Source organism: Solenopsis invicta, chromosome 8 (genome assembly GCF_016802725.1).
Source record: "Solenopsis invicta isolate M01_SB chromosome 8, UNIL_Sinv_3.0, whole genome shotgun sequence".
Taxonomy (NCBI): domain Eukaryota; kingdom Metazoa; phylum Arthropoda; class Insecta; order Hymenoptera; family Formicidae; genus Solenopsis; species Solenopsis invicta.
Genome location: NC_052671.1, coordinates 21599936 through 21627143, shown reverse-complemented (window position 1 = coordinate 21627143; position 27208 = coordinate 21599936). Strand labels below are relative to the sequence as shown.

The 27208-nt window shown below is 37.2% G+C and overlaps 1 protein-coding gene and 1 pseudogene across 2 annotated transcripts; one reads left to right on the top strand and one right to left on the bottom strand.

Annotated features, from left to right (window-relative positions):
• Positions 1–14813: 14813 nt before the first annotated feature.
• The window catches only part of LOC113003917, a 29523-nt pseudogene continuing 17128 nt past the window's right edge, over positions 14814–27208 (top strand).
• LOC120358405 lies at positions 22010–25405 on the bottom strand. 2 transcript variants are annotated; one of them, XM_039452618.1, is made up of 3 exons: positions 24908–25405; positions 23955–24819; positions 22010–22140 (listed from the first exon to the last, which is right to left on the bottom strand). In XM_039452618.1, the coding sequence occupies exons 1-2, from the start codon at positions 25197–25199 to the stop codon at positions 23966–23968; spliced, it is 1146 nt and encodes a 381-aa protein (XP_039308552.1). In that variant the 5' UTR covers positions 25200–25405; the 3' UTR covers positions 22010–22140; positions 23955–23965. The 2 variants fall into 2 exon arrangements, with proteins under 2 accessions (XP_039308552.1, XP_039308551.1); XM_039452617.1 differs by lacking the exon at positions 22010–22140 and having other exon boundaries at positions 23912–24819; positions 24908–25404.

Below are 27208 nucleotides of genomic sequence, written 5' to 3'. Positions count from 1 at the left end.
GTCTTCGATTTTTACCTATTCAAAAAAATGGATCAAAGAACCTGTATCAAATTTTGTGTGAAAAACGAAATTAAGTGCGCGGATGCATTCCGAATGTTGACTGTGGCATACGGAGAAGCTACCTTGGACCGAAGCAACGTTTATCGGTGGTACAAAATGTTCTCAGAAGGCCGAGAAGATGTGAACGACGAAGAGCGTGCCGGACGCCCGAGCACTTCAACAACAGACGAAAAAATTAATGAAGTGGAGAAAATGGTATTGGCCAATCGTCGAATCACCGTTAGAGAAGTTGCTGAGGACCTAAACATATCGATTGGCTCGTGCCATTCGATTTTTATCAATGATTTGGGCATGAGACGGGTCGCCGCGAAATTCGTACCAAAATTGCTCAATTGCGACCAAAAACAGCATCGCATGAACATTGCTAATGAGATGTTGGACTCTGTCCGCGACGACCCAAATTTGCTCCAGAGGGTCATAACTGGTGACGAATCGTGGGTTTATGGTTATGACGTGGAAACCAAAGCTCAATCATCTCAATGGAAGCTGCCGCACGAACCAAGACCGAAAAAAGCGCGCCAAGTTCGGTCGAATGTGAAAGTTTTGCTGACAGTTTTCTTCGATTGCAGGGGCGTGGTGCATCATGAGTTCTTGCCACAGGGTAGAACGGTCAATAAGGAATATTACCTGCAAGTTATGCGCAATTTGCGCGAAGCAATCCGCCAGAAACGCCCGGATTTGTGGAAGAACAAAAATTGGCTTTTGCACCACGATAACGCCCCTGCTCACACATCGTTGCTTGTGCGCTACTTTTTGGCCAAAAACAACACACTAATGATGCCGCAGCCACCGTATTCCCCAGATCTGGCCCCCTGTGACTTTTTCTTGTTCCCTAAACTGAAGAGGCCCATGAAAGGACGACGTTACGCTACGCTTGACGAGATAAAGACGGCATCGAAGGAGGAGCTGAACAAGATAAAAAAAAATGATTTTTTGAAGTGCTTCAAAGATTGGAAAAACCGTTGGCACAAGTGTATAATATCTCATGGGGATTACTTTGAAGGGGACAAAATAGATATTCATGAATAAATAAATAATTTTTGAAAAAACATAAAATTCGCGATACTTTTTGAACACACCTCGTACATGGACAAGGAAAACTTACCGCGCAGGGGGGGTCGGATACCCCAGGGCCGGCAAGGGGGGACTAGTGTGCTGGGTGCCCCCTTGTCGATATCAACCGACGGGCTGTCGTGCGGGTTGCCCACAGGCTCCGCCGACAAACGGGATACTGTGGAGGTTGATGTTCGTGTATGTCCAGAGGTGTCGCGGGCGTCGCGCGTGAGGATGCTCCTGCAGATGGGGGAGCGTCTCGCGCCCGGGGCCCGCGACGCCATTAATCGGTTCCTAGCCCTCGAGCAGCTCGAAAGAGAGCTGTCCGAAGGGAAGGATTCCGACTGGGAGGGAGGGGAGTTCATGGGGGAGTCCTCTTCCTCCTCAGAAGGTGAGGGGGAAGAGGACCCTGCAACCGCGGGAAATTTTTTCCGTGGTCACGCTTAAAAGGTTGCCGAGGCAAGAGGAGCCCCCGGTAGCAAAACAACAAGAAATAAAAATGGACAAAACTAATAAGGAAAACGTACCGGATCAACCCGAGACGAGCAGGGAGCTCGTGAAAAAGGTTTTCCAATAACTAAAAATCAACTGCTTGCGAGTGTTGAGGTTATATGTCTACAGACGGGAAGAAAAAATTCTTTTAAAAATAACAAGCCTGGGAGGCATTGATTTGAAAATTTTATGAAAAGGCACCCTGTAATTTCAAAAAAATTAGCAGAAAATGTTTCTCTTAATCGAGCCAAAGTTTCAGATCTTGATATACAAAAATGGTTCTTAGAAGTTCATGCGTACTTAAAATCTAAAAATTTATTTGACGTAGATGCATCGAGAGTATTTAATTGTGATGAAACAGGTTCGCATATTATTTTTCGTGATAATTAAATGTATTAATTTTAATTAAAAAATGTATTAAATTTAAAATTTCTTTTTTTTAAATTTAAATTTAAATTCAAAATTAAAAAATAATGTATTAATATGTACCAGATACATGTCAATACAATTATAAAATTATTATTTTATCATTGTTCAGGATTACTTTTAAATCCCAAGCCACCTCATGTATTAGCTCCAAAAGGCTGTAAGAATGTATATAATATTGTAAACAACAATGAAAAAGAAAACATAACAATGTTAGTCACGGCAAATGCTGCAGGAAATCTTGCACCAACTTTTGTGGTTTTTAAAGGAGCATCTTTACCAGACAATGCAGCTTCAATGGCTCCTCCCAATTTTTCATTTGGATTTTCAGAAAATGGCTGGATGACAGCTATGATTTTTTACGAATACATAGCTAATGTGTTTGAACCATGGCTAACGGATCAAAACATTATGCGTCCAATAATTTTTTATTTAGATGGACACATCTCTCATTTGTCACTGGATCTTAGCAAATTTTGTTCTACAAAACAAATAGTTCTCATTGCATTACTACCCAATGCCACACATATATTGCAACCGTTGGACGTGGCTTTTTTCAAGCCATTAAAAGTGCAGTGGCACAAAGAGTACGAGAAATTTTGTAAAAATTGTTTAACTGTTGGTATTCATAAATATCAATTTGCTCCACTTCTCAACATGACTTTTAATTCTATGGATGTAACAAAAATATTAAAAAGTGGTTTTAAAAAATGTGGGTTATTTCCATTTAATTTTAATGTAGTAGATTTGACGAGAGTTTAAAAAAAAATAAAGATTTAAGTACTGATATTGGTGAATTTGATGAACCACTAACAAATGAGTCACATGATAATCTAGTAGCTGTGAATTGTATAGAGAAATTGTTAAGTGAAGAACAGCTTGTGTCCTTTCAAGCAAATGAAGGTCCTTTCTGGAATGGAGCGGAAAAAGATTGTAATCTTTACAGTGTTTGGTATAATTTAAGGAACAGTGATCGAATAACTAATGTTGAGCATTCACAGGTAATATTTATATTATGATGAGAATGTTGAATAAAATTTTATATATTTTTATTTCATACTTATATTATTTGTGTATATAGTTTGCTGATAATTCTGGTGCGACTAAAGGAAAAAATACAGACACTGAATCAATGGTATTCAAAGAATTTGAATTTCATTCCTGCAATGAACTAATCTCTTTTAATCAAAATTCACAGGTGACAAATACTGTAATTTTATTCAATTGTATACAACTCAAGACATCCTTAATTTTTCACAAATAATTAATGTATGCAGGTGTTACGTCCTGCGGAGTAACGATTCTTTCCTTCGCAACCAGCGGATATTCTAATTAACGGAGCGGCGGTGATCTTACCCCGATTCCTAGAATACGATGATTCTCACGGCAATAATCAGATGTCATGAATTAAGTAGTTATAAATTCACCAATTAAGAAGATCTGAGGTGACACCGTTGCTCGACGCCGGAAATACCCAAGATAGTAAAATCAGGGAGCTGGAAGACGCACGTGTGTACCACTTTGAGTTCTGAATGTTCGACACCCGCATAGCAACAAATCAAAGAATTTTTGACATTTAATGCTTCCGAGAGTTCAGTTGTCAAATCTGCTGCTTTCTTGGATAACAATTACCGAGGAATATAAAAAAGTCGTAAAAGCAAATATTGCACGTGGGTGTATTAATGAATAAAGTGGTGCACACGGCCCTCGATGGGACAAAAGGAATCATAGATAAAAAATAGTATAAATAGGTGATTCTTCTAGCGGAGCGAGTAGTTTAGTCTAGTCTTCATTCCTCGTCTGAATCGTAGTTCCGTGGCATCTTGCATGCCCGAGTTCTGCGACTCTCGGATCCGCGGCCTTTAGACTCGTATGCGGCGCAAGTCTCGGTCGAGAGGAAAAAGTGTCAGTTGAAACGTCCCTGGTTGGGATCTGCAGACCATTGTGCATTGCACCCGGAGCACCTCCGACCGGACCTACCATCTCCCGCCGAGTGCGGCCCAGTTTGAAGCCCTGCGGCTCCGAGAGAATCACATTCACCTACATCGACACTCACACTACAATCTGCAAGCAGTAAGTCCTGAATCAACCGTTTGTTTCGTTCTCGTTTTTTGAACACCCTTTCTCTCTTTAGTGCGAAAGACTTTAACTTTAAACATAAGGCTTGTTTTCTATTCCTGCACTAAACTGCACTGGAACGTTTCTTCTTGCTTTCACTAACTTTCAAATATATATCTATTTCATTTTAAGTGCACACTAATTCAGGGAGTTCAGGAACAGAAAACAAACGGATAATATATTAGTAGTACAAATTGAAAACCGCCGTTTTCCAGTAGATGGCGCCAGCGGTAAATGCTGGCGCCAAACGTTAGATCAAAAATTTTAAATGTAAGGTTGGGCATCTGGCAACAATTCCTTATCATTGCAGTTGTGAATTCTTATCGGCGTTATATATTTTTTTTGTGATCGAAAATGTCGAAATTTATGCCCAATAAGCGTCATTTGCGGGAAGTTTTGCTTTTTGCCTTCAATTCGAAAAAATCTGCGGCTGAGGCGCGTCGAATGATTGTAAAAACTTATGGTGAGGCTTCCATTAGTGAAAGAACGTGTCGAGAATAGTTCCAACGCTTCAAAAGTGGTGATTTCGGCGTAGAAGACAAGGAGCGTCCCGGACAGGTGAAAAAGTTTGAAGACGCACAATTGGAAACATTACTGAATGAAGATTCATCTCAAACGCAACAGGAGCTTGCAGATTCATTAGGCGTGACTCAACAAGCTATTTCATATCGTTTGAAAACCATGGGAATGATCCAAAAGCATGGACACTGGGTGCCATACGAATTAAAGCCGAGAGACGTCGAACGGCGTTTTTTCGCGTGCGAACAGCTGCTCCAACGGCAAAAACGGAAGGGTTTTCTGCATCGTATTGTAACCGGCGATGAAAAGTGGATCCATTATGATAATCCAAAGCGAAAAAAATCGTGGGGTTACCGCGGCCATGCATCAACATCGACGGCCAAGCCAAACATCCATGGCTCGAAGCTCATGCAGTGTATTTGGTGGGACCAGCTCGGCGTGATTTATTATGAGCTGTTGCAACCGGGTGAAACCATCACAGGAGCTCGCTACCGAACACAACTAATGCGTTTGAGCCGAGCATTGCAGGAAAAACGGCCACAATACGAACAAAGACACGAAAAAGTGATGTTGCTGCACGACAACGCTCGGCTACATGTTGCTCAGGTCGTTAAAACCTATCTGGAAACATTGAAATGGGACGTCTTACCTCATCCGCCGTATTCTTCTGACATCGCCTCTTCAGATTACCACTTGTTCCGATCAATGGCCTGGCTGAGCAGCACTTCCATTATTACGAAGAGGCCAAAAACTGGGTCGATTCGTGGATCGCCGCAAAAGACGAGCAGTTTTTTCGACGCGGGATTCGTATGCTGCCCCAAAGGTGGGAGAAAGTAGTGGCCAGCGATGGACAATACTTTCAAGAATAAGTATGTAACCATTTTTCAACAATCAATCCTCAAATTTTGACAAAAAACGGCGGTTTTCAATTTGTACTCCTAATATTTCTTAAGTTTATTACTCTTTCCTTCCCATACTCCTCTCCATTCTCTCTCTCTCTCTCTCTCTCTTTCTATCTCTCTATTTTTTATTCTTTTCTTTTTTGGGATTCACTCGTAAGAGTTAATCCGAAAGAATCTCTATTTTTTTATTCTTCTCTATATTGGGATTCACTTGTAAGGGTTAATCCGAAAGAATTTTTTATTTCTTTATTTTCTTCTTGGGATTCACTCGCAAGAGTAATCCGAAAAAATCTCTTTATTTCTATTTCTTCTCTTTTCTGGAAGAGTTAATCCGAAAGAACTTCTTTTCTTTCTTGGGATTCACTCGAAAGAATTCTCGTTTCCTTCTCTCCCCTTAGATTCTGTCAAACTTTTTTTAAACTTTTGATCTTTTTCCTCGGTTTCACTCGAACCCTATTCGAGTTAACCCGAGAGTGTGTCTAAATTTTAACCTTTCGTCAAACGGAGAGAAACGGAGTTTTTTTTATTTTAGTGAACAAAGTCCCCAAAGTTCACAAAAACCGGTCCCGAGCAGCCGCGAAGCGCCGCCGAAATCGCCGCAATCGCCGAACCCGCCGCCTCGAAGCCATTGAGGAGGAAATATACAGGATCGCCGCCCAAGTTAATCGACTTTGCCTCCCTATTTCGTACTCCCCGGTCGCACCGGAAGAAGAGTGACTTTCCCCGTTCGCATTTTCTACCGATTTCCCCGTAGATAATTTTTGTTGCGCCGACTTCCCCGTAGATAACTTTCTTCGCGCCGACTTCCCCGTAGATAATTTTCTTCGCGCCGACTCCCCCGATTCTCAAATAATTTATAGAATCTTCCCGGACTCTCCCGTTTCACTCTCTTCTCCGGGATCTCCGATCCCAGAAATTCACGATTTGGAGGAAGACCAACCTCCTGAGGATCCTCCTAACGTAGGGGCCCACGAAGAGGAGGAGGAACCTCGCTCAACCCCTCCAATCCTCGGATCGCATGATCTCGAGGACGAGGATCGTTCTCCAAGCTCTGCGCTTAGCGTGGAATATCTAGACGAGTTTCCACCGCTTCCACCTCGTTCGTTTTTCGCTCCTGGCCCCCTCCAGTCGTTAAACGCCATCCTGTCTGTCCTTCCTTTGTGTTCCAATCCCCTCCCTCCTGGCGCATTTTCAATCGGGCCTGACCAGTTCGATCTGGAAACCATTCGCGCCTACTTTCCCCACTTCGCTTCTGACGGAACTATTCCCGTTTTCTTCAGCCACACGTACTAAAATTATTACTTAGTCTCGAAAATAATATTCCTCAACCATTTTCGCCCCAATTTCTCTACTGTAAGAGAAATTAGAGAATAATATTTCTAGACAATATGGACATAATTATACATATACACATACGAATACCCTGTTCGTCACACCAGGATATTATGAATGTAAATATATATATATATATACTTAAAAAAATATATATATATATAATCGTAATTGTTAATCTTCAACGTTGTATCACGAGTCTGCGGATTTTTCGTTTTTACTAATTAATTACTAATTTGTGTTCCTTAACAATTCCAATTTATAATAAATTACTTTCATATGGAATTAAAATTTTTTTTATATTTATCTTTCATTATTTTCTTTTAATAAACCGATGATTGACTACAAGGGAACTTGATTGATTTCTCAACCTGACTCACTATCCCTCGCTCTATTAAGCCAAGCACTAGGTCCGATCCCGAGGTAAAGCAATTAAATTTGCTGCCTCAAAACAGGACCAAGGGACGCAAAACGCCCCCGGGTATTTGTCGTTGGGCCCCGCTGTGGTCCCACTGACCCATACACCCTGGGTTGTCGACGCGCTCTGTCGTGCTTTGTGTGCACGTTCTTAAGTTGTTACGTCCCTCCTTTCTCCCCACGTATCTTACCGACCTTTCTTCAACCCTGGACGTAACACAGGTTACGTCAAGCATATCTACTACAATTGAAAGTAACTCAGTAGATAATTTTCATGATGCGATAAAGGATTTAAAAAATAAAGAAAACATTGAAATACTAGACATAAAAAGTGATAGTTCTACAGATATTGAATCGACAAAATACAATGTATGAATATATTTTTATAGATCAGTTTTTATAATGGCGTATTTATAAGTCTGTTGCATAATATGCATAATAGTTATACAGGGTGATTCAGAATAACCCGTTGTCTTTTAAGGGACGTATTCCTGGTCGAATTCTAAAACGATTTTTCCTTTGCCAAAAATTTGTCAGACGCTTAGATTTTAAAATATCAGCCGATTAAGTTAGCGTATCAAGGGTTGAATACAATCTGCGTACCATCTGTATTCGACCCGTGATACGCTAACTTAATCGGCTGATATTTCAAAATCTAAGCGTCTGACAAATTTTTGGCAAAGGAAAAATCGTCTTAGAATTCGACCAGGAATACGTCCCTTGAAAGACAACGGGTTATTCCGAATCACCCTGTATAATCTATTTTTATAATATTATTTATAATATTATTGTATAATTTATCAGAAATATTAAGTATATTTTTTAAATTTGTTTTTTAAGTTTAATTGTCATTTAAAGCATTATAAAAAAAATATATCTTAATCAATTTAAAACAAAATTTTTTTGAAATAAAAATGTTTTACAGGTAATAAAAGAAGTGACAATAAATAATGAAAATAATTCCATTATTTCACAAAAAATGGCGCCACTAGTATGTTATGGTTGAAATTGTCTGTTGTAAAACGTTATATCGTAAGGTTGGACATCTGGCAACAACATAACCTTAAAATATTAGCGATTTTGTATCAGCATCATATATCTTTTTTTCGAGCGAAAATGTCGAGTTTTGAGCCGAATAGGCGTCATTTGCGGGAGCTTTTGATTTACTTCTTTAATTTGAAGAAATCTGCAGCCGAGGCGCATCGATTGCTTGTAGAAGCATATGGTGAGGCTGCCTTAAGTGAGAGAAGTTGCCGTGAGTGGTTTCACAAGTTTAAGAGCGGTGAATTTGACGTCGAAGACAAACAACGTAGCGGAAGACCGAAAGTGTACGAAGACGCGGAATTGGAAACATTATTAGATGAAGATTCGTGCCAAACGCAAGAAGCACTTGCACTTACATTAGGAGTGACTCAACCAGCAATTTCACATTGCTTAAAATCATTGGGAATGATTCAAAAACAAGGAAACTGGGTTCCATATGAACTGAAGCCGAGAAACGTTGAACGCCGATTTTTCACATGTGAAATGCTGCTTGCCAGGCATAAACGAAAGGGTTTTTTGCATCGTATAGTCACTGGTGATGAAAAATGGATCCACTACGATAACCCAAAGAAGAAGAAATCATGGAGACCACCTGGCCATGCTTCAACATCGACAGCCAAGCCGAACATTCATGGAAAAAAGCTCATGTTGTGAATTTGGTAGGATCAGCTTGGTGTCGTGTATTATGAGTTGCTCAAACCAAATAAAACCATTACTGGGGCACTCTACCGAACACAATTGATGAGATTGAGCCGAGTACTCAAGGAAAAACGTGCCTACTACTACTCCAGACACGACAAAGTTATTCTTCTGCATGATAATGCTCGTCCACATGTTGCGGCGCCGGTCAAAACCTACCTGGAAACACTCAATTAAGAAGTTTTACCCCACCCGCCGTATTCACCAGACATTGCTCCTTCTGATTATTATCTGTTTCGATCGATGGCTCATGGCCTGTCTGAGCAACACTTCACATCATATAAAGATACAAAAAATTGGATCGATTTGTGGATAGCTTCAAAAGATGAAGCATTCTTCTGACGCGGTATCCGTATGCTGCAGAAAGTTGGGAAAAAGTAGTGGCTAGCAATGGACAATACTTCGAATAAAACATTAGGTACCGTTCTTTCACAATAAATGCCCAATTTTTGATAAAAAACGGCGGAAACTTATTTATACTCCTAATACCTTTAACTGATGACAGTATTATAAATTCTAGTATAGTCAACGAGACTCTAAAAGAACCAAACAAATCAAATCAGTTAAATGTTGACATAAATATTTTTGAAAAGTGTACTGAACACAGTTGCAATGCAGCAAAAGATACCATTTGCACTAAAAATCCAGTTATTTATTCCAAAGATTTGTGTGATAATAAATTTAAGAATTTTAACATTGTGATGTAAAATCTAAGACAAAACAGATACCTTTAAAAAATAGGTCTTTTAATGTAGTAACTTTGAAAGATGATGAAAGTAATAAGCCTTTAGATTTATCAAGCTCTATTAAAAAAGAAATTGTACAGTCACATCAAAAGGAAAAAAAAAATTCAGATTTTAATAGATTACTCATAAATCCTTTAAGTACTAGTTCAAACAAAAGTGTACATCCTAAATTTAATACGTCTGTAAAACAGTATTTGGCTTTCCCAAATTCAAGTATTTTAACGCCAAATAAAAATGGGAAAAAAACCCGGAACATAATAAAGACCCCCTCTGTAATTACGAGTGATGAGTGGAAAGATATGGTTTCAAAAAAAGTAGACGAAAAACGTGCGAAAATAGAACAGGCAGCAATAAAGAGAAAAATCAAAATTGAAAAACAAAAAATGTCGAAGAAGAAAAAAGAAGTTGATAGACTGAAGAAGGAAGAAGAAAAAGTGTTAAGAGAAAAACGAAGAATTGAATTGGAAAAAGAGAAAGCTTTAAAAATACAAAATAAAATATTTTCATTAGAAAAAAAAATACCATAGAAAATAACTTATCAAAAACAAAAAAAAAACTGAAATCATAAATACGATAGAACAGCTTCAACTGCAACTCAAAGAAGAAGGATTGGAATAATTTATAATTTATGAATAAATGATTATAAATTAATATATATACCAATATATATATATATATTTGGTATATATAATATATATACCAATAATTTGTATTTAAAAGTATCTAAATTTATTAAAAGAGTATTAATTGTTACTTAATAAATTATAGTTTATTAATTATATAGTATATAAAAAGTTTTATATTATATACTATTTTATTGAATTATTTATTTTTATTTATGCATTTTTTTTCATCAACGGTATTTGGGACACGGTAATTGGTAAATCGTGGAAACGGGTACACAATAATTCGTACATGACCACGGTAACAAGCGCATTCCGTTTTTATCGAGGGGAAATTCACAGCCGGCATTGGTGTACAAAATTTCGGCAGTGGACTGCCGAAAAAAGTAAGCAGTGACCTATAATATTGATGGCATTGTCGTCAGTGGTTGGGGAGTGGTGAGCTCACTTCAGAGTCGGTTTTTCGATCATGGGGTTGAGCACAAAAATTTTTGAATACTTCGGGAAAGCTTTAGAATTCTTGTGCAGGCATTGGCGTATGATAATGGGCACGCGGTAGTGCTCATAATTGCATGGCATTGCCTTAATTTTAATATAGGATTGACGGCATTGTAGGCATTGACTAACAATAAGCATTGTCGGCAGTGTACAAAAATGTCGGCAGTGTTTTACAGCAATGCCAAAAATCGGCATTGGTGTACAAAATTTTGGGTTGTGAATTCCCCCTCGGTTTTTATTAATTTTAATATTAATGAAATTGCATTTTGTTAATAATAGATGGGTTTATATATTCTTTTAGTTTTTTTATAAAGGTTACGAAAAAAAAAAAGTTTAAAATTTTCATTTTTTTTTTACGATGCATTGAAGTTGAATTTTTCAGAAAACGCCACGATAACAGGTGCACTTATCCTAAATCGCGCGCGGTGCTACAAAAACAAAAAAGATCTTAAACACTTTTACCTACAAATATGACTATTTTGTATGCTACATGTCCATAAATTGTTATGTAGAAAGCTCCATAGGTATTCTAAAAAATTTTTTAAAGTGATTTCTCACGTAAATTTAAAACTTATATTTTTCATTCTAATCAAATATTTGAAACAACTTGGTTTCAAAAATACAAGTGTCAAAGTTGAAAGAATTTTGTTTCTACAAAAAATTTCGAAAATGAATTGTGTATGTGCATACTTTGTGTATTCAACGTGACATTCTGTACCTTTAAAACTAAGCCATTTCGGACACATAAATTTATGTATAACAGAAAACATAAAGAATAATTAAAACTTATGAGTGTATTTCAGAATGGACAAAATGGATAACCGTTAAAAAGATAAAATTAAATAGAAAGTTAAAATTAACGAAGATCCTTATTCTTGACAAGTATCGGTACAATCGATATAATGTCATCGATATTGTTATGAAGAGTTAAAAATAAACCTTTTTAAATTAAATTTGAGATTAACTTATTTAAAAAACAAAAAATTAAATTTTGAGTTCAACTAAAATTAACTGATCTTTTTCCAAATTATTAATTTGTTTTTAGCATGTACGAGCCGTTATCTATATCTTATGTAACGGCTCGTATATGCTGAAGCAAATTGATGATTTTAAGGAAAGTCAGTTACTCGACCAAAGTAAGATAGAATGGATGTATTAAATCTTTCGTAAACAATGTTTTATATATATTAAATGAAACGCTTTGGCTTTATTCATCTTTTTTCAATCGTGTCAAATTATATTAATTTGACTTTCTTGTTATTGAAATGTTAAATGTGACGGAAAGATATGGAGCTTGGGCTGCAGCTGTCATTTGTTATCGCGGATAACATTGAATTTTTATCTGTACTTATGTAACCCGCGTATAAAAAATCGTAATATTTCGACGTAACAATCCTTTAATAATACTTTTATATTTTCACTTCATTTTTATATGCATTCTGGCCAATTTGAAAAATACGAATAAATTTATAGAAGCGCCATAAAATTTCACCTTAATTTAGAAATACATTTATGGATACAGATATAAAAAAATATAATAAAATAATTAATAAAATAAAATATAAATGGTAAATAAATAAATATATAAAATATGTGAAAAGAACAAACTATAAAATAATATAAATAAATAGTAAATAAAATAAAACAAATAGTAATCGGGAATTAGGCTAATAAGAGTCAGCGCGGGTAAAAGTACGCAATCGTATTAATATTATACAAATTATTTATTCATCTTTGAATTACGAAAATGAACAAACGTTTTGACTCGCTTTGAAATCATCTTCACCGTATTAAAAATATATGAAAAATTTTAGCCGTCATTTGTTACAAAAAACGGGAAGCAGTCGAGTTACCAACGGTTTGCCAAATCCGTAGTAGCATCTTTTCCCGGCAGCAGTGTCGCAAGCAATGACACTTCTGTGTATCACTATCGTATGTTTTGTTTTGGATAGCGAATAATTATCTTAAATAAGTATTTTCGTGACTCACCCATTTACAATTAACTATTACAATTAAAATCAGTCACAACCTATATCGCTCAAGAGCATATTGATTCTATTATAATTTATCTAATAACGAGAAATACGCATGATGCAGGCATTCAGTATCTGTTTATAAATTGAGACTGTTATCTTGTAATTGAATATGTAACATTTCGGATATCAATCGCCTGCCTAAGAAACGTTCCTTATCTAAGATTTTTATATTCTTCCAATCAAAATCATGATTACAATTAAGTTTATGTTCTGTAATAACCGATTATTTATATTTTAATTAATATGAATGCAATGTTCATTAATTGCTGTTTTTAATTTTCTACTAGTTTGCCCTACATATGACGTATTGCAGTTTTTACATATAATTTTAAAAACAACATATTTCTTTAAGTTGCTAGGAAGAACATTTTTCTATACATTAATAACCTTGTGATTCAAAGATAAACAAATAATTTGTATAATATTAATATTATACAAATTATTATTATTAATACTCTCATTAGCCTAATTCCCGATTACTAAATGTTTTAAACTTCGAGAGTCCTAAACTAATTTTAATCAAATAAAATAAATAACAAAATAAATAGAATAGAACAAAATTAAAAAAAATTATTGTAAACGTATATCATATTTCTGTGGGCAACAAGAACTTCACAGAACAATAACGATTACAATTAATTTTTTTAAATTATTGTTTATAACATCGCACTTTTATGTGACTGATAATACATGTCTATGAAATTAGGGGAGGTCTTGAGCTTTAAATTTTGAATGACGTTTCTATAAGATTTTGATGCGCTGAAAACGACTACGTTGTCTATTTTTTCCCCATCACCCTCTATTTTTTAAATAATCGCAAAAACAACTTTCTTCGAACATGACTTGTTTATGAATTTTTTCTGGTTAAAGAAAAAATGATAGCGAGATCAGCTTTACGATATTCTATGCAGAAATGTTTCCACAATACATAAAATATTTTTGCGTAACTTATAAAAATGTTTTATGAAATCGTAAACAAAAAACTTTGAAAAAATAGTAAAAATCGTTAAAAAAATTATAAAATTCGAAATATAAAATCAAATAAATAAAAAACAAAACGTCTTAAAAAATATTTGACAATTTGGGCAAATTATCTCTATGTTTCTGACCTACGGTGTTTGTTTTTGCGATTATTTAAAAAATGGAGACTGATGAAAGAAAACGGACAACGTTGTCGTTTTCAGCGCATCTTATAGAACCATACTTCAAAGTTCAAAACACAAGTCCTTTCCTAAATTTTATAGACCGTAAGTGACGCCGCGCGAGGAATGCCTTTATGCTTTAAATTCAATAACTTTTATCAAATGGTTAGAAATTAATTTTCCAAAAAAGATTTAAACTACAAACATACAGCTATAAGCCTAAATAATCAAATAATTTTATAAATTTTTTTTTTTAATTACTTGGTTTTATATTTTGTTACGTCTGGTGTTCAAAATTGTTTTTTCTTTTTTCACGCCATCCAATAATATTTTCAAACTAAAACATTTCTAAAACAATTACGTTTATTTATGATTTTGTAGAATTCATTAATATATTGGATTCATTCGGCGTGAATTTTAAAATATTAAAATTTAAAGAATGCGCCCGTGAGCGCGCGCGGCCGTACGGCGTTCTCGAACATTCGATGGTGCGCGGTTGCGCGTTTGTGCGGCGGATTACGGCCGCCGGCGGAACGCAGCCCCCCTTCAACTGCGGCTCACCCCCGCGCGGGCTCCAGCAAGCGTGGGAGACGGCGCTAGCCGCGAGGGCGCGTTGCAGCGCCATTTTCAAACCCATAACCACTCTCGCGCGGACCATATAAAAGGAGCGCGCACGGAGCATCTTAGAACAGATCGCACTGAACAGTCGGAGTGTGCGCTTGAACAGGCGGCCAGCCAACGGTAAGACTGGCAGAGGAATCCCAACGACGGGAGAGTTATTCTTGCAAAACGAGGCAGCCGAGGAATCCCAGTCAGAAATGTTTAGTTGATACGTTGAACCAACGTCGAAAACCTTATGTCGAGATTCCGATCGATTCGATGTCGATAGCGTAACAAATATCAACGGCTATTCAACTATCGTTTTGAAGTTGATTCAACGTCAAAGTAAGGTCAAACTTCGGTTGAAATAAGGTATGTTATAATAATAATGTACACTTTCGTATTGCAACGAAAAATGTCAGACTCTTTATTGTAAAAACACACAATAATTAAATTACACAAAGATGAAAGACGTGAGAAACTCGTTTTTCCTCCAAACATCTTGGAGGTTTACGTATACTTCTTTTTAAAAATAAAATTATTAAATTAATATAATATGTAAATAAGAGTCGCAATTTTTTATTTCTGAAGACTTTAAGCTTTTACATTTTTTTAATGATTTCCTTTTTATAAGAAATTAATTGTACACCACAGAAATTTTTAGATTTTTTCATATATGTCTGATAATATATATTCTTTCAATGCAAGAAGTGATAGTAAAAATTATTTGACGGAAAAAGTATGATAGATTCATGCGAGATAATTACAATTAACTTTAATAATACAATAATAAATCTTACTTTTGTTCTTACAATTTTGTTAAAAAAAAAATTGAACTTTTACATCAAAAATTAAAAACATTAAACAAACAGTTTAAAAAAAAAATTAAAGTCAATCATTTAGTTGACAAGTGTTAATACTTAGAACATAATACTGATTTTAATTTTATCCAAATTTAATCATAGTAATAAAATCAGTTTTTCTTGAATGAATAATATATAATACGTAATATACATAACATTTCAGATAGTAATATAACAAGGTTGAAGCAAAAAATTTTTCATAAAAACAATATATGTACTATCAAGTTTTCAACCAATGAATAGTTTATTTTATAAAATAATAAAATTCTTGTCATTATCAAGAAAGATGATAATGTTAAATACCGTTTTTCAAAACAAATTAAAGTCAGTGAGTATTCTTGCAAACTGTATCAAATATAATACTGGTCAACGAAATCTTTGATTTTTTTATTTAAGCAATACAATAAAATTACTCATTGGCTGGAAACTACTCACATAAGAGTAAACAAACTTTAAAACAAACGAATTTTAAGATACGGCGATTTCGTTATTCACTCGGCGAAGTTTCGTTTGCTCTTTAATTTGTTAATATCTTTTAAATTCAATAAAGCCTTTATTTCTTTGTCTTTCTTCCCATACTGCCGTCATCTTGGCGACGCCAAGGAGCTTGTTTTAGCCATGCCGAAGTTGCTGCAGCAATTTCTTGGATTTCTGTTTCCGATTTTTTATTTAAAATGGCACCTATAAAAATACAAAAATAGTTTTTATATTTAATTGGATTTCTTTTAGAAAAACTCAAAGTATATAAGGTAAATTAGTGTTATAAATTTAGATTTCGAAAACATTTTAGAGAAAACTTATCAATTTATTTTTATACTTTGTATATAATATTTATATATATTATGTTTATATTATATATATTTATTTATGTTAATATTATTTTGAATAATTTCTTAAATGTTACAATAACTAGATTTTACCTTGAACAACTTCATACAACGCTATCTTGTCAAAACATTTTTTGGTACCTTTCAAAGTAAATTCGGATGCCAATGTATTCGAAATAAGTTTCTTCAGTACTTTATACGTTGCTTCCTTAGTATTATCCTTAGGTTCAATTATTTGACTCATATAACAAATCTGTAGAAATATCAATATTTAAAAAGAAATAAGATAAATAAAAAATAAATGTATTATAAGGAATAAAACATTTACCGTCGCTCCTGTGTTGTCATCTTTAGATAAATATTTTTCGAATTTTTTTAATTTTTCTTCTGTTTTTAATGGTAGTGCCGGAAGATCTGTTGGCTTTACTATTCTTCTTTCATTTGGAAGAAGATGTCGATTTAACCTGCATTGATTCATGATCAGCACATCCAATTTACTACTCATTTCTTGATATAACATATACATCTTTCCAAGGGTTTTTGTTTCAAAGGTCACTTCAGATATATGTGATAATACACTGTCTGTAATACAATTAAAACTTAATATTCAACGGAAATTGTTGCTATAACGATTTAAAGGAATAAAATATATAAAGAAAATAGAATTATTTTACCTGATGGACGAGATGAGCAGGGTGTAGAATCAATTGATGCTGTTATATGAGAACTAATTGGACTTGTTTCACGTAATTTCGATGGGCATACATTGCGCATTGGAAATGGTGATATCTCATGAAATGTGTCCTCTTGATACGTGTGATAATAGTCCCTTTGATGTACTTGGTGTTTCTAAACTCGATTTTGCATTTGTCTTTTCAGAAACATTATCTTCTGATGACATTTTTTTTTCTGAATTTTTATTGAAAAATCTTTGCGCAGATTAGGATTAATATTTTCCTTTGTAGCAGACAAAATTATCAAAATCAACTGGATTTGCTTGAAATTTGCTATTTAGGGGTTTTTGAGGTCGCTGATTTCGAATTTAATGTCAAATATTTAAAATACAAAATGGCGGATACAAAATGGTGGATAAAATTATAAAAATCAACTGGATTTGCTTGAAACTTGTTATTTAGGTGTTATCGAGGTCTCTAATTACGAATCCAATGTCAAAGATTTAAATGCCAATTTAAAATGCCAGATGTAATATGAAAATTTATATGGCAAACGTAATTTTTAAAGTTTTAAGCGAATTCGGACTTTTCTATAACTTGATAGTTAAGAGTTTTTAAAGTCATTTATAATGAATCTGACACCAAAAATTTTAAATTCAAAATGGCGGACCTAATATGGCGGCCTTTTTATACTGCTAACTACAATTCAAAAGTTTAGAAAATTGTACACCTATGACTAACCTACAACATTGTAATTTCTAGAGTCTATCACGAAAGATTTGCGATTTTAGATTCTTTCAGGATGCTTGTTTTACGTGAGTCCCCTCGCCTCTCACGAATCGAAGTGCTTGTTTTAAGGTGTTCCCTTACTTATCACGAAACAAACTAAATTATATATTTTCTTCCTCGTCCGTAAGTTCTATATCAAGAATATTTTCTGATTCATCTTCAGATTCAGAGTCAGAATCAGAATCATATTCACTAAAATCAAAATTCTTATTTATTTCAAGATCAAAATCATCTTGGCCGGCTTCAGAAATAAACTGACTAGGTTCAGGAATCTCAAGTAAATGTATAACTTCTGGAGGAAGTTTGAGACGTTTGTAACTGTGGAGTCTTGATTTCAAATTTATGCTTGAAACGAGAGGATCTGTTGAATCCATTGCTCAATAAAAAACATCCGCAAGGGTTGCCGATCTATTGATTTTTCTACTATGCTGTAGTCGGTCACTCTTGTAATATTTGTTTCTCGCTTCAGATGCCTCTTCGGCTAGCATCCCTACTGGCAAAATGCTGAATTTTACGATTTCACTACCATGCACTAAAATTTTGTGCAGTGTCACTGATATTGGATACCAGGGATAGCATGTGATGTATAATTCAGCAGTCTCAATACAAAATTCTTTAAAACGAGACGCATTGATAGGAAAGTAACACAATATAGCAACTAAAATAGTTTTGAAATTTCTAAGTAATTGTGTTGAGACCGAGATACTTTGCAAACATCTCGGGATCTTTAAATGCTCTTCTAGCTGTGCTTCCATTATTGCTATTACCACATCCTCCTGGTTTAAGTTTGTCAACTTTGACGTTTAATTTCTCCCAAAGCATTGCTTGGATTTTGGCTTTTTGTTCTGCACATATTTTTTTATCTAAAGATCTTATTTGCTCTTTTTTAATAGGAAGTCGATATGAAATATGTAAACATAATTCAAGAAGCCTTATCCAAGCATGCAGTGGACTTATACCGTATTGTAGTGATGTCTTAATAGGTACAAATTTGTCTTCCTTTATGTTTGAAATTATATTGAATAATTTTAGTGTTGCATGGCATATGGGGCAGGATTGCATTGATTTTATACCAGTAATGATATTAAGCACTTTGCCATCAATTAACGTGGATAAGTTGAAGTGTATCCGTATTACACAACCATTTTTTAACTCAACATCATAAGATTTTTTATTTTATCTTGCACTGCTTGCTTTTCTGTTAAAATTACATCTTTTGTTTCATGGACATACTGCAATTTTTTTGGACGACAAAATCGTGGAGATTGAGACATTTCATTATTTCAAAGTATTTTATTACTTTCATTTAATAATCGAAGGCGAAGTGGAATAAGTGAAGTAGCTATTAAGGCTGCGGTCCATTTAGTACTTCTGAACGCTCTGAATGCTACGCTCTAAACGCTACGCTATGATCGGTCCACTAGTGTTACTAATATTACAATCACTACACAAGTGGACCAGTTTGTAGCAGTTGTAGCACTTGAATCAATTAGCCGCGGTTTATCCAAATTTAATAATGGAATCAGTTCCAATTTTAGTAAATGTTTATAATACATTCAACGATATAATATCTTATATATATGATGATGAGGAAGAAGAAATAGAATTTTGCTTAATGAGTTATGAATCGAAGAAAACAAAGAACGCCTAAAATTGAAAGTTATGTAGAACGTATTATCCCATCTCTCACTGCTATGGAATTCAAGAGTCATTTCAGGTAAAGTCATAATTTTAATTTATTTTTTCTCGCGTAGCAGAAACAAAGAAAGTTAATGATAATAATTCCTTTTTATTGTCAATTGATATATCATGTTTAAACATGTATGAACACAAATACGGCCCCAAACAAACTATTGATGAAGCCAACAGCGGTTTGAGCGCAAATCGAAATACGGCTCAAGTCGTAATTTCCCGCCAAATATTGAAACGCTCCAGCTAACCCATCTCCCGAGGTGAGGCAGTTAGAGCGAATCGAGAGCGAAAACGATGACGTATTGATGACGTAATAAGAGCTATTGGGAGCGTTCCGAAGCGTCAAATGGACCAGCCATATTAATGCTACGAATGCTCTGTAGCGTTTGAAGCGCTAAGTGGTCCGCAGCCTAAATTTTCATCGTCAATATTGGTATTTTTTTCAGCATTTCTGAAACTTTGATTGTAAGGAGAATGCCCACTGCTTCCATCAAAACCATAAAAACATATTAATTCTGCTTCCATTTCGGGACACTTTGTAATTTCTATAGTATGCAGTATAACGTCTAATTGCAATTCAACGATTCTTGCAGCAGTGTGGTTTAATAAAGCTTGTAAAGAGATTTCAACTTTATCATCAAAAATCGAAATGTGTTCTTCTGATGGTCTGCATTTTTTTTAGCTTCTCTTATTGTATTATATGTCGGTCAAATATCTGCCCCACTAGCCTTACTTGTCAGACGCATCTCTGAATATAATTTTTTTGAAACGGAGTTATCAAGTAAGAAAGATAACGCTTCTTCAGGAGATTTCTTTTTGATAACTGTTGTTTCTAATGTATTTAACATTTTTGGAACTTTTTTGGCCGTGTCGGACTTTTTGAGATCTCCTTAAGAATTGCATTAAAATTTTTTTCACCTGAACGTTTTGCAGCGTAACTACTTGCCGCTACAAGCTTTAAAGTTTCATGGTTATGTTCAGTACTTATTTCTAATACTTCTCGGTGTTGCGATCTAGCAGACTTGGCTTTGAATTCAATACGTGGACGACCAACTAAAGATGAGGATGTAGATATTTTTTCTTTTTTGCGGAAATCTGGAATTTTGAATTCTGTATTTAGCGAATTGGCGAATTGTTTGTAAAATTAATAAGTTGAACGAACTTACCTAAGTGAAGTTCGACTGTAATTATGCTGTCTCGTCCGGATGGATAACTCATGTAGTGCGCTCCCCTGCGCAAGCATTAACAGGCGATTTTAAAAGACTGAGAAAGCGCGCGCGTGTCGCGCCACCGCCGCGCGCTCGGGTCCCCGCCGCGCGTGTGCTTCATATTTTTAAAGCTACAAATCTGAAAGAGGGGTTGGGAGGGGAGGGAGTTATCCATCCGGACGAGACAGCATAATTACAGTCGAACTTCACTTAGGTAAGTTCGTTCAACTTATTAATTATGCAACGTCTCGTCCGGATGGATAACTCATGTAGATATTTAAAGCCTCAGATTTGTCTAGTTAAGGTTTAATGATATAGAAAGAGTGTGTTATAATTTGAACTTCTTTAGGCTTACAATATTTTTAATAAAATTTCTTATGTAGGATTAAGAATAGATGCTTGAAAAGCCGGTTCGCTAATTATCGGGCGCTTATAGAAGCGCGCAAAGACTTCGGAGGAACTGCTCCAGCCAGCAGTCCTACGGATTTCCTGTAAGCTAATGCCTTTGCTGGCCGCTCGAGAGGTCGAAGCATGGCGAGTTGAGTAGGCCGAGAAAATGGAAGTATCTATGCCCGCAGCTGCTAGTTCGGTCTTAATCCACCGACCCAGGGACTGAGAAGTGACTGGTTTATGCGGTGGGCGAGTAGAGATAAAAAGAGAATCTACTTCTCCCCGTCTGAGACTCTGCGTGCGGTCCAGATAAGATTTAACTATGGAAAAAAGGCATAGCTCCGGTTTGTCCAGAAAGGGTTTAAAAACAAGCAAGGGTTGATATTTTCCGACTCCGGAAGTTTTGATCCTTGCTGGGATCTTAATAACCAAAGAATCCGCAAAGGAGATATTCGAAATTTGTATTGCTGCCAATGTCTGCAACCTTTGAGCAGTTGTGAGTGCGAGTAAGGTTGCAAGCTTTCTTGAGAGTAATTCCAGTGAGAGATTGTCGTGGGGATATAGAGAGGCCAAGCGGGTAACTACCGGGGCCGTATCCCAGATAAAGTCGTAGCGTGGACGTTGCGGCTTTAGTGCCGCAATCCCCTTGAAGAATCTCCTTACAAGCGGGTGAGAACCTATCTCGTTCATCGAAATTAAGGAAACGGCCGAACGAACCGTATTTAGGCTGGAGTAGGATCGACTACTGGCAGCTGATATTGATAAGAATTCTAGGACTGCCGAAGGCGATGGACAGAAGCAGTCAATTTGATTTTGCTTGCAATAAAGCCAACAAAGTTTAATCGGCTTGGAGTATTGAGTCTTCGTGGCTTGCGTGATGGACGCAAGTGTTACCTCCATTGCCGATGTCGGTGTACCTTTGGCTATGAAGGCCTGGCGGATAATCTCGCAGCTGCCAGGGTAATCCTGTCCCAAGCCGGATGAATCTCTCTGAAAGGAGATGTTAACATATTAATGTTCGGCTCGAGATAGACTGGTTGATCGATAATAAGACGGATAAACAGTGGGAACCAAGGTTGAGCGGGCCACCAGGGAACCACTATGACTCCTTCCGCTCTGTCCGAAATGATCTTTCGAAGAACTCGCAGAATTAAAGCGAAAGGGGGAAATGCAAAGAAGCGAAACTCACTCCAATTTAGTGAGAATGCATCCACTGTAAAGGCTAGCGGGTCTGGAAACCAGGACACAAATCGTGGGCATTTCGCATTTATTGATGAAGCGAATAAATCGATGTCGAAAGGACCTAGAGAGGACTCGATCTTATCGAAAGAATCTCGGCTCAAGGACCATTCCGTCTCTTCTGAGACAACGCGTGATTCCGCATCTGCTTCAAAATTCTGGGCCGATGGAATATACGAGGCATAAATATATAGATTGCGCTCTGCGCACCATTCCCAAATTTTGCGAGCAAGCTCTGATAGATGGGGAAACTTAATTGACCCCATTCGATTTATGTATGAAAGAGCGGTGGAGTTATCTAGTCTTATTAGAAGATTACAATTTCTTAGGTGAGATGCGAAACATCTCAAAGCGTGAAAGACGGCAAGGAGTTCTAAGAAATTGATGTGATTTTGTCTGTCCTCTGCAGACCAAAACCCATGGGTGCGAGATTCACCCGAAACGGCTCCCCAGCCCGTTAGGGAGGCGTCTGTAAAAATTTCTAAGGTGAAGTGACCTGAGCGAATGAAGTTACACTGGGAAGGGTCTTCGAAAATTGCTTGCCACCACCATAGATCTTCTTTAATTGATTCCGGCAGGATCATACGGGCCTCAAAATTTTCCTCTGCAGCTGCAAGGGCTAAAAATTTTGCTCTCTCCAATCTCTTGGTATGTAGAATTCCATATTGCACCGCTGGACAGACTGAAATCAGAGATCCAATGTAGCTAGCAAAACGACGAATCCTGCAAGAGTTAATATTTAAAAAATAAAGAGTTAATTGTAAAAGATTGTTTCTTTTGTCCAACGGTATAGAAATGGAGAGCTGCTCTGAATTGAATATGAGGCCTAAAAACCGACAGGATTTCGATGGAGAAAGAACACTTTTCTGTTTGTTAATTAAAAATCCCAAAGAAGCTAGAAGATCTATGGTTGCAGAAATATTTTGTATACATGCCGCGTGAGACGGTGCAAGAAGAAGAAAGTCGTCCAGATAGACGACTGACAGGAAGCCCTTCTCTCTCAAGGATGATATTACAGGCTTTAAAATTTTTGTAAAAATATAAGGAGCCGAAGCGAGGCCAAAAGGCAGAACCCTGAATTGGAAAAGTTGACCCTGAAATTTAAATCGGAGAAATTTCCTATGCTCCGGACAGACCGGTACAAGATGGTAGGCATCCTGCAGATCGACCGAGGCGAGGAAGTCACCTGGAGAAAGAAGACGAATGACTGTCTTCCAATTCTCCATTTTGAAATGTGGAGCAATAATAAATTTATTCAAGCCCTTTAAATTAAGGATAAACCTCCACCCTCCGGAAGGTTTCCTGACTACAAAAAAGGATGACAGAAATTGGCCTTTACAGCCTGATACTGGCTCTATCGCACCTTTGCTACAGAGCCTAGCGATTTCCTGACGGCATATTGAGACTTCTGTCTCTGAAAGGTGGATTGACGGCTCGGATGCCTGGAGAGGGGGATGGTGCCTAAAAGGCAGCTTGTAACCGCAGATTCCTTGCAAGATTACTGGATCGGTCGTAATTTCCATCCATTTTGAAATGAAAGAGCTTAGTCTGCCAGCAATGTTTACCTGGCTGTCAACTAACGCCTCCTCGACCTCGATCTCTGATAGACCGACGATCGGCGACTGCTGCTCGACGCCCCTGTTCTCCTTGTCGCCGACGGTTTCGTTTTCGAAGCAGGGGCTCGGGAGTTTCCCGACGTGGATGGAGCCGTCTGTGCCGGTAATTTAATTGGTTGCTGCACCCTCTTGGAGATCGTCAAGGATGTGCTAACAATATCCCTGGCCGATTTCTCCATTGATGTTGCCTTTTTTATTTCTTCACCAAAGGAAGAGCCAAACAGAAAGTTGTCCGCAGGAATGGCGTCTGCAGTGGACTTGGCCAAGGTATTAAAGGCCGGTTTTATCAGGGCTCTTCGTGACAAAGAGAGGCGATAGAAAAGATCCGCCAAGAGCTGAGCGCCGTCAGCGATTTTACTAATTGCCATTCGAACGTCCGGGTTGAGAAATTGCTGTATTTCTGGTCTGAGGAGGTCAGATATTGCTTCTCCTAAGGCGAACAGGGCGGTACCTACCTGATTTTGATTTAAACAGCTGTACTCGTCCCTTTTAACTATGACATTGTTTTTTAATGCCGATTTACACTCAAGGTTGAGTTTGGGAGCCCTGAGGAAAGCGAAATCTTCGGGGGGAGAATACTTTTTGAGTAAGACCTCCCGCTGACTCGTAGGCAAACCCTTACGGGTAAGGTCAGTCCATTTCTGGCTAACCATATTGTTCCAAGGTCGAAGGTCCGTTGCCTCTGAATCGGGTCCGAACAGATCCTTGGAAAGATCCACCGAAACCTCGTCAGGCCCCGTGGAAGCCGGGGCCGCAGCGTTTGCCGGAGGAGGCGAAGAAGGTGATTCTTCCGTTGACGGGTTAATCACCGTTGCTGCAAAACCGAGGGGGTATTCCGATTAGTCGGAAAAGGTTGTGTCAACTCCTCTGTCCGGTATACGGAACTGGGATGTCATACACACCTGAGACGTGTGGATCTTTCAACCTCTCTCGAACTATCGAGATGGATTCCGGATCATTATCGCTTTCATCCTTCAAGCTGACCCTTGAAGTTTCCTCGTCGCTTACCTCCCGAACCTCCTGGGACGTCTGTTCCGACTGCGAAAATGACAAAGAGGAAGAGCCGCGGGGGACCCTAACCTCACTCCTGGATAAAATCTCGATAAGATGCGATAACTTATCTTCCAATCCTGCAAAACGGTCTCTAGACTCGGACCTCTTTCTCTTCCTTGATTTACGATCGGATTTACCCATCTGGCTAGAGTAAATTATTCTTAACAAGGATCAAAAACTAAACGCACTGTTAACGCTGTGCACAACAGGAAAACAATGAAGCACACGCGCGGCGGGGACCCGAGCGCGCGGCGGTGGCGCGACACGCGCGCGCTTTCTCAGTCTTTTAAAATCGCCTGTTAATGCTTGCGCAGGGGAGCGCACTACATGAGTTATCCATCCGGACGAGACGTTGCATAATCTGTCTTTTTTCTTGCCAACGTGTTTAAATTTTTACTTGTATTTAGTCCTTACAGTAGATATAGACATTTTTAAATGACGTTCTTGATCACCTTTAAATTTTCTACATTAAAGCTCTGCTTTAATACAATAGTCTTAATAACAAAATCTATGTCATTGTTATTATTCAAAAGCATGTCAACAATATCTTTTTTATAAATTGCTCCATAATTGCATATTGAATAAAAAGAAAACACTAAATGATGGACAACTAATCAGATTTATTAAAGAATCAATAAGAAAATTATTGACTATTTGAAACGATTGAACAGGAAGAACATAAACGAATATGAATATGACAAATTGTGATTTAATACAGTACAATACATGTAATGTGATGATAGTTCGAAAATCATATGAGACACAATAATATAAAAATTCATTTATAGCTAAAATTTATAACAATGTTCTCAAGTATTTGATGAAATTGTGCGAGAAGAAAACAAATTCTAGCTCTGCACTGCGCCGGCTATTGCATCATTAATATGTATATATACTGAACAGGTAGCGAAAGTTCAGTTGAAATTCAACGCCATCTATCAAATCGAGTAGAAGCTACACACATATATATACAGGGTGTCAGATAACTACCGCCCGTGGTTTCGTGGATTGATAGATCAAGTAAAACTGAGCAGAAAAGTCCTTTACCATTTTTTAATATTTGCTATAGTTAACAAAAAAAAAAATTAATAATGTCTGCAAATAAGCGCGTATCACCGCGCGCAAGGACCGCCCGCCAGTCGCCGAGACGTAGGCAGCCGCGGCTGTAGGCGCGGCGCTGTGCGGTGAGGAGGGAAAAGCAGCAGTAGCTGCGTCCTGCGAGCGGCGCGGCAAGGAGAGAGCTGCTTTTCCCTCCTCACCGCACAGCGCCGCGCCTACACGGCTACCTACGTCTCGGCGACCGGCGGGCGGCCCTTGCGCGCGGTGATACGCGCTTATTCGTAGCGGTGATACGCGCTTTATTATTTTTTTTTCGTTAACTATGGCAAATATTAAAAAATGGTAAAGGACTTTTCTGCTCAGTTTTACTTGATCTATCAGTCCACGAAACCACGGGCGGTAGTTACCTGTATAAAAATTATATTCTAAATACTTTCAATAATGTATAAAACAATAGTATAATTCTTTCAATCAATTTCAAAATATGAATTTTGGTCACTTTTTGAGGTCTCCTGGCCCACTGTGCGATTGGGCAATTTGGATTTTCGGTTTCCAAACGCAGCGAATAAAGACGATCGGCCGACAAACGATTGCCGATGGTCCCAGGACTAGCGACGCCGATATTGTCTTAGGGCAGTGGTTTACAACCACGTTGCAATTGTAATATCGGTGCCGCATTGTCTGAATGATGTTTATCGTTGAGTAATAACCGCGTGCAACCCGGAAATGCTCGAAACCGTCACCTTCGCTTTTTCGTTTTTTTTTGTATCCCTTTTTTGATACTTTATTATGCCGCGCTGTCCGACCGTCGCCTATTCGTTATGATGCACGTATTGCATCCGTATGTGTGTGCGCGATATGAATTTCGCGTTACACTAGTGTTTGGGCTCTTTGGAGGCGTTTTATAGTTTAGTACCGAGAGCCAATCTCATTTCCGTTTCTTTATTACGATGCTTTTGTCACTACCAAAACATCTTTTCATGTAACTATTAAACTCTTTCTTAAGGCGATGCTGGAGTGATGGCCGAACTCCGACGGTCCTGCGCCATCTACTAAGTGGAACTAAAAATGTCGATAATATCGATATTTTT